The 16,658-nt window shown below is 41.2% G+C and overlaps 1 protein-coding gene across 2 annotated transcripts in view; it reads right to left on the bottom strand.

The window, feature by feature from the left end:
* The window catches only part of GLRA1 (glycine receptor alpha 1), a 108,992-nt gene extending 97,334 nt beyond the window's left edge, over window positions 1–11,658 (bottom strand). For both annotated transcript variants that reach the window (XM_032158434.1, XM_032158433.1), the window contains exon 1: window positions 11,301–11,658. In XM_032158434.1, coding sequence (XP_032014325.1) covers window positions 11,301–11,356 — 56 coding nt within the window. In that variant the 5' untranslated portion in view covers window positions 11,357–11,658. The remainder of the gene's footprint in view (window positions 1–11,300) is intronic.
* Between the last annotated feature and the right edge of the window lie 5,000 nt (window positions 11,659–16,658).

A 16,658-nucleotide genomic window follows, 5' to 3' on the forward strand; every position in this document is an offset into this window, starting at 1 on the left:
TTACCATTTGTTAAGGGATTGTGCTCTGATAGGAAAATGTGTTTGAAGTGGGACTTCGTATATCTATCAGTGAAGTTGTTATTCTAAGTTTTTAAGATGAGGAACTTGAGGCTCAGAAAGATTGAGCAAACCGCCAAGACCATACAGCAAGGAAGTAACATAGGCAGGATTCAAAATCAGAGGAGTTTGAACCTAGAACTGGTTGGTGTGTCTTTTACGGCAGTGAGGGGGAAACTTTTCCAGATTTATGGAGAGCATAGGGCACAATATGAGTTACAATACAGAGGTGAGACTTATGGATGTACTGCTTATGGACAATGAGAAATCCATTTTGGGTTGGAATTCAGTTTGTATGAAGTAAAGGAGTTGGAAATAGCAGTGGGGGCTGTGTGTGGCATGCTGAGAGTTTTGTATTATATTAAAACTGGCATTTTCAAGAGAAGGGCAGCACAACGGTAGATCCATATGCACACTGACAAAGCATTTCTGAGTGATAAAAGAGAAGTTGCCAAACATGGTGTTTAGAATCATCCTGTTTTTGTAAAACAGAAGCAGCTTACTACAGTAGCACAGCAGCTAAAGGCTCTCTGAAGCCACACTTCCTGGATTCCAATCCCACACTGACGCTTCCGAGCTGGGTGATCCTAGGAAAATGATTTAACCTCATCTGTACAATGAAATGAATAATAGTGTATGATTTATAGGATTGTTCTGAAGGTTACATGGGTTAAGTTCTATCCAGCTCTTAGAAAGGTGTCAGGCACATAGGAAGCACTCATGTTTTTGTTGTTATTATGTTATTAAAACCATTTAGGAGAATGAATATCAAACTGTTAAGTGATTTATTCTAGGAAGTAAGATTTACATGTATTTTAGTTTCAAACATATCTCCCATGCTGTTTAATATTTTACAACAAATACATATCTGTAGTGTAAAAAACAAAATAAAGGCAAACAAAATGACAAACCAGCAGGTCTATTTTAAGAGCTGATATTAGGAGACTTTATTTCTACTGTATTCTTTTTCTCTAATGGCAATAGGGCTGGTAGGGACACATTGGAAAATGTCTCTGGTGTCACTCAGAGAGCTATTGAAAACTGATGTCTGAGACAGCATTGCCTGAGTTTTCCGCAGGCCATGTTAGGGGTGATGCCGATGGCTATTGTGGAGGACTGGCCCTTTCTGCTCCCCCTGCCTTGTCTGGGCTGGATGTGGTTTTCTGGCATAGAGATGTTATGAGAAACCTGCTTTGAAGGTCTGCTTTGGGAGTGGTAAATCTGGGGCATGCGGTGAGACCTTTAGTGCTTGAGGTTGGGCACATACAGAAGATAAGGGAGACTGGGGATACTCCTGTGTGTCTGGGGGTTACAGAACACAGCTAAAAATGTCTTTGATCTGAGTATAAGGGATGAAGATTTTTAAAAATTCTGTTCCTGGGCCAGAGACTATGCTGCTCTTCTTCTTGACCTCCTGACTCAGTCAGAAATTCTCCCCCCTCAATCCTAGCTAGCTTTCTCAATGAAATGATCTTGGTCACAAGGCAGGTGGACAAAGGAGAAAGGACGTTCAGTGGCTGACCGTCTCTACTCCTTGACAGAGCTCTAACCACACACTTTATGATGGGGGTGGGAGCTCATGCAATTTCTCTTGTATGTCAAGGATAGAGATTGAAAGCTCATATCTACTTACAGATGCATGTTAATAACTTTTTAACTATCCAGAACCACCTGCAAGAGATTCGCTCTTGATTTTCTAGAGAGGCAAATTCATATCTTTCATCTCTCTCATCCAGTCTAGTCTCCTCCTTCCTCCCCTCTGGTTCATTCTTAGAGTAATAGTGGCAGGGTAATGGTGAAAGGAGTGTTTTCTACAGTCACACCCAATTTTGAATCCTAGCTCTGCCTTTTACTAGTTGTCTTACCTTTGGCAAGTTACATAACCTCTTTATGTATCAGTCTTGTCTCCTGTAAAATAGGGATAGAATAGTACTGTTATAATAGAACATAATGGTACTTTTTTGAGAATTATGAGGTAGGGTATATGATGTTGTTAGCATAGTATCTAGCATTCAGTAAACACTCAATAAATGCTAATGATTATTTTTAATGAGTTGTTGCAGTTGGGGCTGAGATGGGGCATCCTGAGGGAAGGCAGAAGAGAAGGCTCAGGAAGAAAGGAATATCTGTTTGCAGTTATCTATCAACATATAAGATGCATTTTTTCTGTACCCCAGCAATTTCATTCCTAGTTCTTATTATCTACTTGGAGAAATACCACATGTGTTCATAAAGTTGTAGGTACACTGTAATTATTGCAGCACTGATTGCAGTGGGAAAATTAGAAAAATTGTAAGTGTTCATCAATAGGGGATGGCTAGACAACTATGGGACATTCATAACATAAAATGCTCTGCAGTGGTTAAAAGAATGAAGTAGAACTGTAGGCTTCAACAGGTAAGGCTTCCCAAGACATGTTAATATGTGAACAAAACAAATTGTAAATTATATAGAAAATATGATTCCATGAAATGATTGTATATTTCAATGGTTATATACATGTGTGTATGCGATGTATATATAATATATATATGAATAAAAAATTATCAAAAAGGATAACAGTTGAAAGGGACCTAGAGGTCATTATCAAAGGGGATCTCAGGCTTTGGTGTAGTATTATAATTTCTTAAAAAGGTAATGTATGCAGACATTGTGCAGTTAAACATGATCAAGGACAGAGAAATAAATGCCTATCTGGCCAAGTGTAGGAAGAACAAAGCTCTGTCAAACCAAAGGCCAATGAAAAATTTCCAGCTCTTTTTCTTCTAGGCTTCTTTCCACTCCTGTTATCCATTGGTAGAGGGGGAGGGTTATTAGACTGACAGCTGTACCAGCTCAAAGGGGCTGCATAAATATATCTCTATCTATCTGTCTATCTCTATGTATCAGTATGGTGAGGGAGGAGCAAGGAGATCTGTATTTGAATCCTGGTTTTATTCTGAGAATAACAGCATGGTTACCTGCTGTTGCCAAAAGGCAAATCACCTTTTTTTCTTTAAACCTCAGTTTTCTCAGCTCTAAAATGGGGATACTAACCATTGTCCGGTATCTAATTTTTAAGGTGATTGGGCAGCTTATATGAGATCGTGGATATAAAACATGCTATAACCTGTGAAGTGCTTTTTATAAGACAGTACTGCAAATCTGCCTGGCAGCCAGGGTTGCAGCAGCCTTGCCGCATTCCTCTGGAGCTGGCAAATGTTGCAGAACTGAGCACACAGCAATAAATATGCAGCTCTCAAAAGGCTGAAGATCATAGTAGTTACTCTATTTGGTGTATAAAATACTGACATGATTTGCAGAAAGGCTGACAGGTTAAAGGGATAGAGAAAAACGAAGATCATGGTCCTGAGGTCAGACAGGTGGTAGAATGTGGCAGTGGTCTCTGAACATCTGGGAGTCCTAAGCAAGCCTGTAGCTATGCAAAGTTGAGAGTACAACATACACAGGAAGACTGGTAAGTGAGATCATCTTTGGAGGAAGAAACCACATACCCTCTCCTTCTGACCATCTTGATTCACCTCCTTTATCAATCCTGACAGACTCTCATTGCAGTGTCCTGGGGCCAGGATTTAAAACTCATTGCCCAGGTGCCCCTTCTCTTTATTTAGTGTCACACAGAGTTCCCAGCTGTGTGAATGAGAGCTTTTGGTGCACCAGGACTTCAGGAACCAGGCCACTGGTCTGGGGATAGGGATAGCTCCCTGAGGAACCCTCTGGAAGGGTGAGTGTGTTTATGTTTATGAGAAAGGACGGAGTGTGAGAGGATTGAAGGAAAGAAAGTGTGGTGGCAGAGTTAGGGTGTATGGACTCTATAGATGATATGTAGGGGAGTAAGTTTGGAGATTATGTATGGCTTTGAGAGCTCTGTCACCCACTCTATAAACTTGAGGTAGTTATTTATCTCTGCTACATCTGCAAAATAAAAGGGTTGATCTATGTCAGGGGTTCTCAGTCAGAATGATCTAGAGCCTTGCTGTGCAAACCTTTGGTCCAAGGAAGCAACAGCATCAATCTTCTGGGCACTTTGGAAATGCAGATGCTCAGGCCTACCCCAGACCTCCTGAGTTGGAATCTGCATCTTAGCAGATCCTCAGGTGATCCTGGACACTGAAGTTTGAAAAGCACTGAATTAGAGACTCTTGTTGACATTATGGGTTTCTGGGTCCCCATTCTGAGAGATTCTGTTTCAGTAGTTTGATATGATTTTCATAATCTGTATTTTATTTAATTTTTAAAACCACTTTATTGAGGTGTGATTGATATACAAAAAGCTGTACATATTTAGGACTTGATGAGTTTAGAGAAAAGTATATGCTCATGAAACCATCACCATAAACTATGCCATAAACCTATCCATCACCCCCAAAAGTTTCCTCTTGCTCTTTTATATATTTGTTATTATTATTGTTGTTATTTGCAGTAAGAATTCTTAATGTAAGATCTGTCCTCTTAACAAATGTTTGGGAATCTGTCTTTTTGACAAGTCCCTTACAGCTAACTCTGACAGCCGTTGAATTCTAGAGCTAAGAGTCCTTCCTACCCCAAGATTCCATGATTCTGTTGATACTCAAGACACTCTGAAGGAAAGTGTGATTCTCTGGGGGTGAACAGGTGGAAGAGTTGGGAATGTACTTGTGAGAAAGGGAGCAGAGGCTTGTTCTCCATATACCTGTGGGTTGCCCAGAATATGAGGCAAGAGAGCATGCTGCCCAGGGCTGCTGCCCATTTCACTGCTGGGATTAATGATTGTCGGCAGCTCCCTGTTAAGACAGTAAACTAATTTAGCAATGGACCCTGAAAAACACACCAATTCAAAGGCAGAGAGTGGTAATCTAATTGCACTGAATTAGCCTCAGGAGAGTTGGACAATATCAACTTCAGAAAATCACAAAGGGATCCTTTTTAAGGAGTTTCAAAAGCTTTGGGGCCTCAGTACCCCTTATAAGAGCTTGCATTACAAAGCATAGGCACTGTGTGGATAAGCCCCTCTCCCTAGCATCTCTGGGCATTGTTCCCTTCTAATGTGCTTTCTGAATGAATTTGCTGGCTGGCTGTATAGTGTTTTCATTTTGTGTGTTAGGCTTTACAGGGAGTTGGTTCAGGGAGACAGCTGGAGTTCAAGGCTGAGAGGCCGTCAGTCCTGTGAACACCATCGGTGCCTGTGGCCTTGTCCGTGGACAAGTGCATTTTCTGGTAGTTTTTTTCTGGCTCATTCTGAGGCCCTTCTCATTTCTTAAAACCAGGCTTTTACATAACCAAGGTGATTTCCTTTTAATAATTCTTTGTTGCATGGTGTTTGTCTTTCATTGTCCAATTTATTAATTATCCAATCCACTTTTAAGAAGAAAAAGATCCCAGTTAGTGGGTATTCATGTCATAATTCGAAGAGCTTACAAAGATTAGATAGCAATTTGGGAATCAGAAAAGGAGGGAATATAGAATTGCGAAGGATTGTCTCTGACTTGCATTTCGTTAACTCTTCTGCAACAAATTACAAATCTCAATTTGCAAAAGAAGCTTGAATTCCTTGTATGTCTTTCCTGGGAGGTGGACGTCCAGTCTCTGCTTGCACCCTTCCACTGACAGACACCATCACTACCACTGAGGCAGCCCACAGTACCATTTGAAAGAGCTACCAGAAAGTTCTGATTTATATTGAGTCCAAATTTGTATGTGTGCATTAAAAAAAATCTATGAATTTACTCTGATTCTTCTCTTGGAGCTATATAGAATAAATCAAATCTAATGTTTCCCAATATGGGGTCCCTGGGTACATAGGAGATTCATGAAATAGTAATGAGGACTCAGAGTGCATTTTAAACATTTCAAAGGCTCTAACAAATTGCATATTTACTTCTGACAAGGCTCTCTGGATTAACTAAAAAGAATCACATATCTTTACTTTTGTTTTTTCTTAGGTCAACTCAGTGTGGCGACATTGCTTATCCCATGGTATTTAGTATTTCTGGCAGTTACATGTGCCTTTGATTAATAAAGATGGGAAAAATATGTTAATGATGAATGGTATCTGGTAAACAATTTTTTTTGAGAAAACAAAAAAACATAGGCTTTATGAGGGAAAAAAGAGCCAAACAGAATCATTGATAAAAAGTACAGAAATGTTTGGTCTCTCTTTCTCACACCGTTTTTCAGATCTGTGAGTATAGTAATCAGGCATCATGTTTTCTCATCATAATAAACATTTCCCACAGAAACTGACATATGTATAGGATCTGTCAATAATCGTGTCCAGGTCGGGATAACTCTCCAAAAAGTGAATTGCTTAGTGAGGTCCTCAATTCTTTCAGATCTTTGAGCTTGACTATACCTCGATGTGGCTATTTCTTATAATAATTGAAATATACTGCAATAGCTTTAACCAAAGCTGTGCTATCATGGAAGAGATCGGGAGAAGATATCCGAAACTGGCACAGCTAAAACTGATTTTAGAACGTGACTGGCCAAATCTCTTCATTTTACAGCTGAGGAAACTGAGAGCCAGAAAGGTCATAGAACCCACTCAAGGTCATGCCACTAGCTAAATTCTGGATCCTAGGTCTGCTTCCCTTTAGGCCAAAGCCTCTTTGTTTAACGCAAACCTGCAGAATAGTTTCAAGATGGCCAGGCGGGGAGACTGTGCCATCCATCTTAAAAATCATGCTGGCTTCTGCCAGCTGATGAAGGAAATAAAGTTAATGATGCCCACAAAAATGTGATGCTGTCGCGGGATGCACGTACAGGCTACCTGGAGGGGAGGTCTGTGGGTCCTCTGAAGGAGGAAAAAAGGATTTTAATATACCTTTAAAGGGAGCAGTGTCTCTTCTTTCTGCAAGGACAGGGACCATGGCATCTGTCCCTGCAGAGTGCTTAGTTTTGGACTGGACACATAAGCACACGATAAACAAGTTTCTGGTGAAGAAATGAGGGCAGCATCACCACTGGTCAATTCATCCTGAACCTTTGTGGGTATGGGCCCCTGCCTTTGACAAAGATCTTATTAGGGGTTGGAGAGAACGTAGAAGTGTCAGATTCAGTCATTTGAATTGATTGGTAAGAAAATTGAGTCCCCATTAGAGGAAGAGACTTGTTATGCCCATGCTATGGGATGGAAGCAGAGCTGACTCTAGAGGCAGGAGTTCTCAAATTATAGCCCAACTTCTCTTTCCACTGCACCACATGGCCACAGCCTCTTTCATAAGGCAATCTAAAGAAAACAATTTCCTGAATATCATCTGCTTAGGTCATTACCAGTTTGGCAAATATGCAGAAGTCATGTGCTGATTCATAACTCCATTTACCAGCCTAGGGTCCCTGTCCAAGCTGTCCTTCAGGAGCAAAATCACAACATTTTCTTTTCTCTTTTTTAAGGTTCCTAAGCCCAAAAAGGGAGTAGACTCCCTTTTTGTTATTTGCAGTAAGAATACTTAATATAAAATGCTTAATATTAAGCATTCTTAATTAATCAAATACTTAATTTGATGCTAATACAAACTTGCCCAAGGGACTTCATTCCTTGGGGAAAAGTCCTTGGGCCATGTCAGAAACTCCTAGACACATTCTGCAGTGCCAAAATGCAGCAGGTAAGATTCAAGATAGAGTACAGCTCTCCTTCCAGAAGGGAAAAATCAAGACAGTCATCTGCCCTTCTTGACAAGCCTGGAGATGGAGAAGCCACAGGGGCCACCTCAAGGAAAAGCCCATTCACCTTTCAACTGGGTAGGTTTTTTCTTTAGGATTGAGATATGAAACAATGTATTTGTCACTTTCCTTTTGATCCTAATGTGGATAGAAACATCTTTCCTTCAAGGTTCTGATGACCTTTGTTAGCAGTTGAGTGGCATATTCAGTACAAAATCCAGTGCAAGGAAGCATCTACTGGGATGGAAGAGGGAAGTAGCACATTAAAGAAAAGCTGATCATTTTTTGGGAAAACCACCCAGGGATTAGATTTGGTTCATCTGCCTGCCTTTATTCCCTTCTCAAGCACATGCTAGGTCCCTTTTTGTTTTATCAGGGTGCTTTGTATATTTCATGAGGGGCATTTTCTCAAGGAAGCTAGAATTTCCTCCTCATTATAATTACTACATTGGAGCAGCTGATTAAAAATTTGGTCATTCTGTACTGTGGTTTGAAACCTTGGACAATTTTGTCTCCCCTCTGCCCAGGATGTATATTTGGCAAGGTCTGGAGACATTTTTTGATGGTCATGACTCAGGGAGGTAGTGCTACTAGCACCAGGGATACTGCTAAACATCCCACAATACCCAGGACAACTTCCATAACAAAGAATTATCCAGTTCAAAGTGTCAATAGCACAGAGCTTGAGAAACATGTGTCTGTTTGAGTTGCTCAGAAGGCAAGAGAATTTTGGGGTCATATGGGGCCTGTCCCAGCCATAAGCCTCTGTAAGTGCTCTGGGGATCAAAGCCAAGTTCACTTCGGCTTGAAAGGACATTTGAAAGAAACGTGCTTCTACCATTAAAAAAATTTGCCTACTATTTTTGACCAGTCTGGCTATAGGGCCCCATTCTCAATTGAAAATAAGGGAAAATATTTAGGTTATTGACTCTCAGAATGCCACTTACTGAATTTTAGAACCATAGGTTTTTAAAATATCAGATCAGGAACTTTAGCCAAATCACCCGATCTTACTTATGAAGACACAGTTGATGAGCATGCAATGCTTTTTGTCTTCCAGGACCCCATGTCTCCCTTTCTAAAACCTCAGTTCCTCCTCTGTGTTGGTACCATATGGGATTTTTGCCTCATTCGCTCAATTTTTGTTTTTGTTTGTTTGTTTTGCTGTTATTGCCATTTTGCTGGTTATGTGCTGATGCAGCACGTCTGTTATTGAGAGCCTTTCCTAGCCCCCGACTTCCGCAACAAGGTGAGCAGCTGGCATCATTTATTCTAAGGAGTGCCTGGGTGACTGAGATGATTGGATTGGCCATTCCAACACAGCACCCATCCCCTGGGGAAGAAGGGGTTATTCACATGGAACCTGCTAGAGAGCTGCCAGCCTCCATCTACGCCCAAATACATTCTAATAAGTTCTCACATTATAATGCTTCTGTATTTTCACCTGGAATTTTAAAAATGAGTGAGTTAGAAATGAAAATACCAATTGAACAAATACAATCTACTCACTTTACTTCCTTGTGACCTTTTTTAATCTCTCTGAAAAATTGCTGAATTACCTGAGTTCAATTATTATCTGTATTATGTTTCAAAAATCAACATTTACTCCTCTAATGAAGTAGACATTCCTATATTTTGAAAGTGCGGTGGTGCCACCCACACTTCCAGCTCTCCACAGTTGTAACTCTTCTTTCCTTATAAACACATAGAATTATATCCCACATCCATTGTAGCTCATGTGTGCATTCACACACGTAGGGGAAAGAGATGTAGAATGATGTTTTCTGATAGGCCACCACCAGCTTAGTTGAAGAATTAACACAGTGGATTCATAACCTTATCAAAATGACTACAATCCGGATCTTTTAGACTGAGTCTCCCTTTTGTGAAAGACAATGTCTGGAGAGGAAAATCAAGCATGTATACTGCTCATCAAGAAGAAAAGAGAGAGTGTGTGTGGGGAGAAAGATGTGCTTGGTTCTATTAATTTGCTCTTTAATCTCTCTGGTTCACTTCTGTCTCCTGTAAACCAAACAGAGAATCAATTTGCATACAAATGTTACAAAGTACCCAACCTCCATACATTTGTAGTTCTATTAAATATGCAGGGGATAAAGGATCTCGTATTAATAGAATACTTCCTGCCCTTTCCCCCATAAAGTAGCCACAGTTTGATATGTTTCATAAGGCCCTGGATTGTTGTACTTTTTCATTGTCTCTGACTCTCTGACTATTTGCATTCTGTTCTGTGGTCAGGACTCTGTGGCCTACAAAATAATTATTTGAACTGGAGATTAGAAGCTTTAGCATTGGGTATCTCAGATAAGGGGGCATGCCTTTTCTTCATCTCAAGAGAAAGACATGAAAAGAGGCTGAAATACAGAAACTTACTATTTGAGGGGAGGTGTCATTCATTTAATAAACCAGCCAACAGATTAGTCAAACCAGCAATTCCTATGAAGTGTAAGAAAACAAAAATTATTTGCTGTTTTATGTTGGGAGAGGATAATATTTGGTGACCACTTATTTTTAAAATCAATTTGGAGTGGGTTTTTCAAATGACTGTTAATCCAATGCCACAGTAAATATGAGAGGCAGGCATCTAAAATGAGGAAGATTAATGATTCCTGCATGTCATGGAAGAAGAATAATTTTTTCAATTCATATAAGTGGAATTTATCATAGCCATCTCTGAAGATGGTATGATTCACACACTTACAAAAGGACTATCTATTTCGATGCTTCTTAAAGAGGTGATTTTTCACTTTTCGCTTCTACTAACATAAGAAAGACGAGCCTTCAGGCAGAAAATTTTAACGTAACAGACAGTGGATGGGAGAATACATTAAAAAACAAAGCAAATGAGGATTGCTCATGAGTTCAGGATCTGCAGCTAACAGAGTTTGGAAAGGTGGGTTGGTGAAAGAGGCAGTCAAAGTTTCAAAAGGGAAATGTTTCTCAGTATGTTCCTAAATAGATCCACTCTGCACCCAAATTCAGGGCTTTACACACTGAGGTTATAATACTATTGTTTCCAAGCACTCAGCCTTAGTAACTCCCCTCCCTCTTCGCAGAAAAAGAAAACAACAGCAAAAAAGGAGAGAAAATGAAATGCTCTGTGTCCAGCGAGTTTGAGTGCAACCTTCCCCGTCACCGCTAGTTGTCACTTGGCTCTCAGACGGGAAAGCTGAGGTTTTCGGCACTGCGGTTAGGGAGAATGCAGTCCTAATTAAACTGAGTAACTCCTAAAGCTTCCCCTTAAAGTCCTCAGCTGAGTGACAGCCAACATGCAGTGGGGCTGGGGACCAATAGTGGGGGGTGTAGCAGACAGAAGAACAAACAAACCGTAAGAAACAGGCAGACAGCTGCCAGAACAGAGACTGTCTCAGACCTCCACGCACAAGCCAGACACCCTGCGGGCGGGGGTGGGGTGGGTGGCGGGGGGCGGGAAGGGGGGAGAAGGGAGACGGGGGATGGAAGGACCCGATTGCGGTGGAATACAGCACCCTTCTTCCCCAAAATGATGGGACCACGGACAGAGGCAGCCTCCGTACTCTTTCCCCCATTCATCAGAGCAATGTGGTCAGTAGAAAATTGCATACCTGAAGAATACAATGGTCTCCCAAAGGTAGAGTCGAAGAGTATTGAAGCTGTACATTTTTCAGGTCCTTGTGCTTTGTAGTCCACGAGTTATGGTGGCAAAAATGTTTCAAATCGGCACTTACAAAACCAGGAAGCGCTATTGAAAAAAATAATCCAGATGTTAAGGGGAGGCGGGAAACAGGGGCGCGGAGGGAGAGCCCCAGGGGAAATTGGAGCGAGGGGGCCGTAGATACCACGGACGGCGGCGGCTGCGAGGCGTTTCAGCACCACGGAGAGCGTCCAGCCCTGCTTTTCAGGAGCGCGAAGAGTATTGCTGTTTGCTAAACTCCAGCGTGTCTGTTGGCTCCCTGCGGCGCTGGGGAGGCACGTTTGGGGGTGGGTATATTTCCTTTTTTTTTTTTTTTTTTTTTTTTACCCCTGTTTTTCTGTTTAAACGGCCAGCTCCATGCAAGGGAAAAAATCTTCTGTGGAGATCAGAGCGCTGGCCTCGGACCGTTGGATTGGGCGAGCATCTTGGGTAAAGAGAACAGAGCTTTATGGCTCTGGGCCGGCCTGAGGGGGTTAGGGGCGAGGGGAAAGCGGTTGACGGCGCTGCCTTCAGTTAAATCTCGGAGAGTGTGCCAGGCTGGCGCATCGCAATCCAGTCTCGGAATCTCGTTCTCCTGCCTCTGTGCGGGTCTGCTGTCGCCTTGCTATTCCTGTTTCCTGGTCCCCGCCGAATAAGTTATGATCACTGCAGAAAAGATGTCCCATTGCTCGGGGCCGCAGGCGTCAGAGAGTCCAGGGCAAGTTTCAGGGGCTACCGGGGTCCATGACTACCCCGCGGGGCTCAGGAGCCCGATGCCTCAGATGCATCTCGGTTTTCTGAGCTCGCTCATCTTCCCTTGGTCAAGACTCCTTCAGATCTTCAGACTTTCTTACTGCATTAATTTAACAAACTGGAGGCGTGGGGGATGGGAGGGGTGATAGCCGATGGGAGGGGGTTGAGAGGAAAAAAAAGGGGGGAAAACTCCTTAGTATCTTCAAACCCTCCCACTCGAGGTGTTCATTGGCCCGCGGCTACCAAAACCAGATCTTCTCCCGGTCTTCGGCCAATAGCCTGTTAGACTCCGGGTTGAATTTAACGCTTAGAGTGCTGGACGAGATCTGCGCAATCTCCCTCTTACCCCCAAGCTTCTTTCCGTGTAAGCGGTGGGGTGAGAGAGGTTATGGAATTAATCTCTCTAGGTCTCTCAAAAGGTTGCCTTGATTTTTAAAGAATGCAGTTGTTTGTGAGTAAAACATATGGTTCCTAGTTAAGACGTGCTCTGGGCTCAATTTATCCTTTTAAAAGGGAAGAGTTGAACCAGATCCCTGATTTTTTTTAAAAGAGCTCTGAAGTTATAATATTTGGCCCCAGAAAGAAAGCGGGAATATCCAAAACGAAGTCTGGTGGATAAAGACCCCCTCCAGGGTCACCGTAGCAGGGAAATACGAGATAAATCCTTTGAGCAGTTTCCAGGGTTGAGTGGGAGGTGTTGTGGCTGACACCCTTTTTAGAGGGAATAAAAACACTTTCTTCCAACTGGACAGGAGACAGTTTTATTCGCCTTTTATATGCTGGGGAAACTGAGCCTCACAGAGCTGTGGCTTGCTTCAAATTGATGGCAGAGCCAAGTTGTACACACAGGGATGTGTTACGACACACATTCCCTGCTTTTTCTTCCTCTGTTTTCCCACCTTATTTGAATCTTAGAAACCAGCTATACATTTCACTCTAAAGCCCATCTGAGGAGATGGAGTTAATCAGATTTTCTCCAAGCTGTGGGACTATAGGATAAATACTTTAAAGGATTTTCTGGCTGATTTGAACTCATTGGGATTCTGGGGACTCTCTCTCCCAAGTCTACTGAGAGAGCACAACCCCTCCCCCTTACCCAATAACGTTAGAAACTCCTTTGGCTGATCTCCCAAGAATACTCATCAGCTCAGCTCCCTCCAAGGCTAGGCCTTCTCCCAAGCAAAAAGATCTGGAAAGTCTTGTTTACTAGCCTCCTACCAGCAGGATTTCCCCTCCCCTCCCCCGTACTACAATAGCATACCCCACACTACCGGTTCTGTTATTGGCTCCCACAATCTAGAATTTCCATGATATTCTGAGTAGTGACTGAAAAGGAAATTTTGTTTTGAAGGTTATATTAATATGAGTCAGATACAAATTTAAATATAATGTATAATATATGTATTTTTATACATGTAATCAAGAGCTAACCTTTATTAGCGTGGTTTCTATGTGTCAGGAACTACTGTGAATTCACATAATCTCATTTACTTTTCACAGTCAAACCTTGAGGTAAGTATTATCTTCGTGTATGTGTTTGTGTACATTTGTGAGCATGCTAGGGCAAAACCAGCTTTATGTTACTGTGTATACAAATTTATTTATGATTTGTATCGTGCCTAATTCTCAAGTGATTTTGATATGCAAATGTGTATTTGTACGTTTGTATTTGTAAATGGGTCTTTCTCCACATACACATAGATGTGTATGTATCTATGTGTGTCTTTGTGGTGCTCCTAGAAGTACTGAAACAAGCTGTAAGCTGGCAATTTTGTCCTGGTCCCTCATCTGACTAGGAAATACCTGCATAGCCAGGTGTGATGCGGTATGTGGAAATTTATTTTTCTTTTCCTTCAAGGGGTGCTGTGTGTGTGTTGCTGTTCATGAGTGTGAGTGGCTCCAAGGCTGTGGCCTGTGCAGGAGGTAAGAGTAATTATTACCTGGGGTGGTGGAGGGGCACCTGTTTGTTAATAGGCCTCTGTTTACTATGAGGCTGATACTTTCATTTAATCAGCACACATGAAATAAGCATGTTCCAAGTATTGGGGATATGACAGTATATAAGATAAACAGCACAGTATATACTGATAGTGTATAAAATAAGCAGTATATAAGATAAACTTTTGGAACATGCAATTGCTTCAGAAGTTCAGTGGGAAGAGTCCCTCATGTTAATCTACACTTTTTACCCTACATATCACATATTTATGCCTGTACAGATCTTTTTGTTCTTGTTTAGGTCACTATTGAAAATAAATAACTGTGGGCTTGGCAGTCAGGGATTTATGTCCTTATTTTATCTCTGCTTCAAAAAGGTTGGTTATGTTGGATAAATGACTAAACTCCATGCCTAAGTGAAATGAGGGTAGTAATGCCACTTTCCTCACTGCAAGAAACTGCATAGAATAAATATTTAAATCTAATCTTATTGTAGCTTACCATGCTATGAAACAAAAATCTTCAAGGAATGGAATGGATTGACTTCAGCTAATGGTTCATTTCTATTGGTAACTTTTCTGTGTAGTCTGACTCCAGTGTAGTTCTAATACTTGACTGGTCTCTTATAGGTCCTAGTAGGCAGATTTGAACCCTACTAAGTATGAATAAATTTTGACACACGGTGAGACTTACTTCGTTACTAGAAAAGATTCATTATTTTATTCATTCAACAAACATTTATTGAGCATTTACTGTGTATCTGGTACTATTTTTGGCACTGGGGATATAGCAGGGAACAAAACAAGCCAGGAGCCCTATTCTAATGGTATGCATCTTCTATTGGAGGAAGACAGAAGACAAACGAGGAAATATGTGATGAGTTAGGCACTCATAAGAATTAAAAAGAAAAAGGCAGGGCAGAGAGTGGCATGGAGGTGCTATTTTATGTAAGGTGATCAGATCAGAGAATGGCTCCTGAAAAGGCATTTATGTAATTGAAAGAAGTGAAGGAATGAGTCATGTGAACCTTGGAGGCCGGTAAGGAAATCTTTCCAAGCAGTGGGAAAAGCAAATGTAAAAGCCCTGAGAGGGGAGTATGTTTGGAGTGTACAAGAAACAGCATGGAGACCAGTGTGCCTGGACAGAGTGAGTGCAGGGAATAGTGACAGAAGATGAGATTAGAGAGGAAGTTGGGGACTAGACCAGGTACTACCTCCAAGAATAAAATCCAAGATGAGATTAGAGAGGAAGTTGGGGACTAGAGCAGGTACTACCTCCAAGAATAAAATTTCAGGGATGGCAGGAGCAAAATGAAAGCAGGAAGACTAGTTAGGAGCTACTGAAGAAGTCCATGTGAGAAATTCTTTAAGATAGTCTCGTTCAACACCTTTGTGTACAGAAGAGGAAAATTATATACAGAGGGGTTAATAGACTTACCCCTTAGACTCATAGCACAGCTGGGACAAGAACACAAGTACCCTAATTATAGCTAAAGGGTGTTTCAACTATTTTTTTTGTTTCAACTAAGATAAAGGGCATGCAGAAAGAAAGTCAGGAAAATCTATGAGGGAAGGGAGTTACCTGTTTTTATTACTAATATATACTGATATATATTACATATCAGTATCAGATACTATGGGCTCAGTAAATATTTATTGCAAGGATGAATAAGTGAATAAACAAAAGAACAAAAAGATTCAGGCAGAGGACACAAATACAGGAGAAAGAGAGTAAGGAATATTGTTAATCAGGTGAGATTATGTTGTCCTGAGCCAACTAATGTAATTAATGTAATGCCAAGCCTCTGTCCATAATGGCATTCACAGAGGAGAGTGCTGTATGTTTCAACACTGCTTTGACAGACCTGAATGATACTTTGCAAAGACACATAGATATTTGGAACAACTGAGCAGCTTGCCTAATTGTGTTGTAGTATGATGAATAAAGGCCTGAAAATGGGACTGTGGAAGTCTTTTCTCCAAAGAATTAGAGGCTTGCTGCCAGCTCTTTCTAATCCTAATCCAGAATGTTCTTGTTACTTTTTTTTTTTTTTTGCAAAGCAATTACGTGTTCTTTATCCTTTAAAGAAGGGACCCCAGAACTACTTGGGGGATCTCAGTGACGCCAGAATTTTAGTTGTAAAGAATAGATGCATAAAATACTAAGAGACCTTTCCTCCCATTTTACTAGCTACTCAGAGTCCAGCAAAGGGGAATGACTGGCTTAAGGTACCACAACAAAACTGAATCTAGATTGGAGGACTCCTATCATTCAGGTCATGGTTCCCTACCTTTTTTCAGTGAGACCTAAAATAACAGAAGAGGAGGTAAGATCTGTGATGAAAAATGCTTCATATCAAAGCTAACCTGCTCAGAGACCAGAGACTCCCCAATTTTCTTTTGTAGCCAAGTCTATACTTGTACTTGGTGCTGTAACAGCTTACTGTTCATGAGAGACTTTTAGCGATCTCCCTGTGCCTCATTTCCATCTTTCTCTCAAACTATCTCTGCCTCTTTTTTCTACTTTCTTCTCATCTGCCCTTACATGTTATTTCATGTTTATTCAGTCAGTTTTTCTTTCTTTTTCTCTTTTTTTTTTT

Source organism: Hylobates moloch, unplaced genomic scaffold (assembly GCF_009828535.3).
Source record: "Hylobates moloch isolate HMO894 unplaced genomic scaffold, HMol_V3 SCAFFOLD_6, whole genome shotgun sequence".
Lineage (NCBI taxonomy): Eukaryota > Metazoa > Chordata > Mammalia > Primates > Hylobatidae > Hylobates > Hylobates moloch.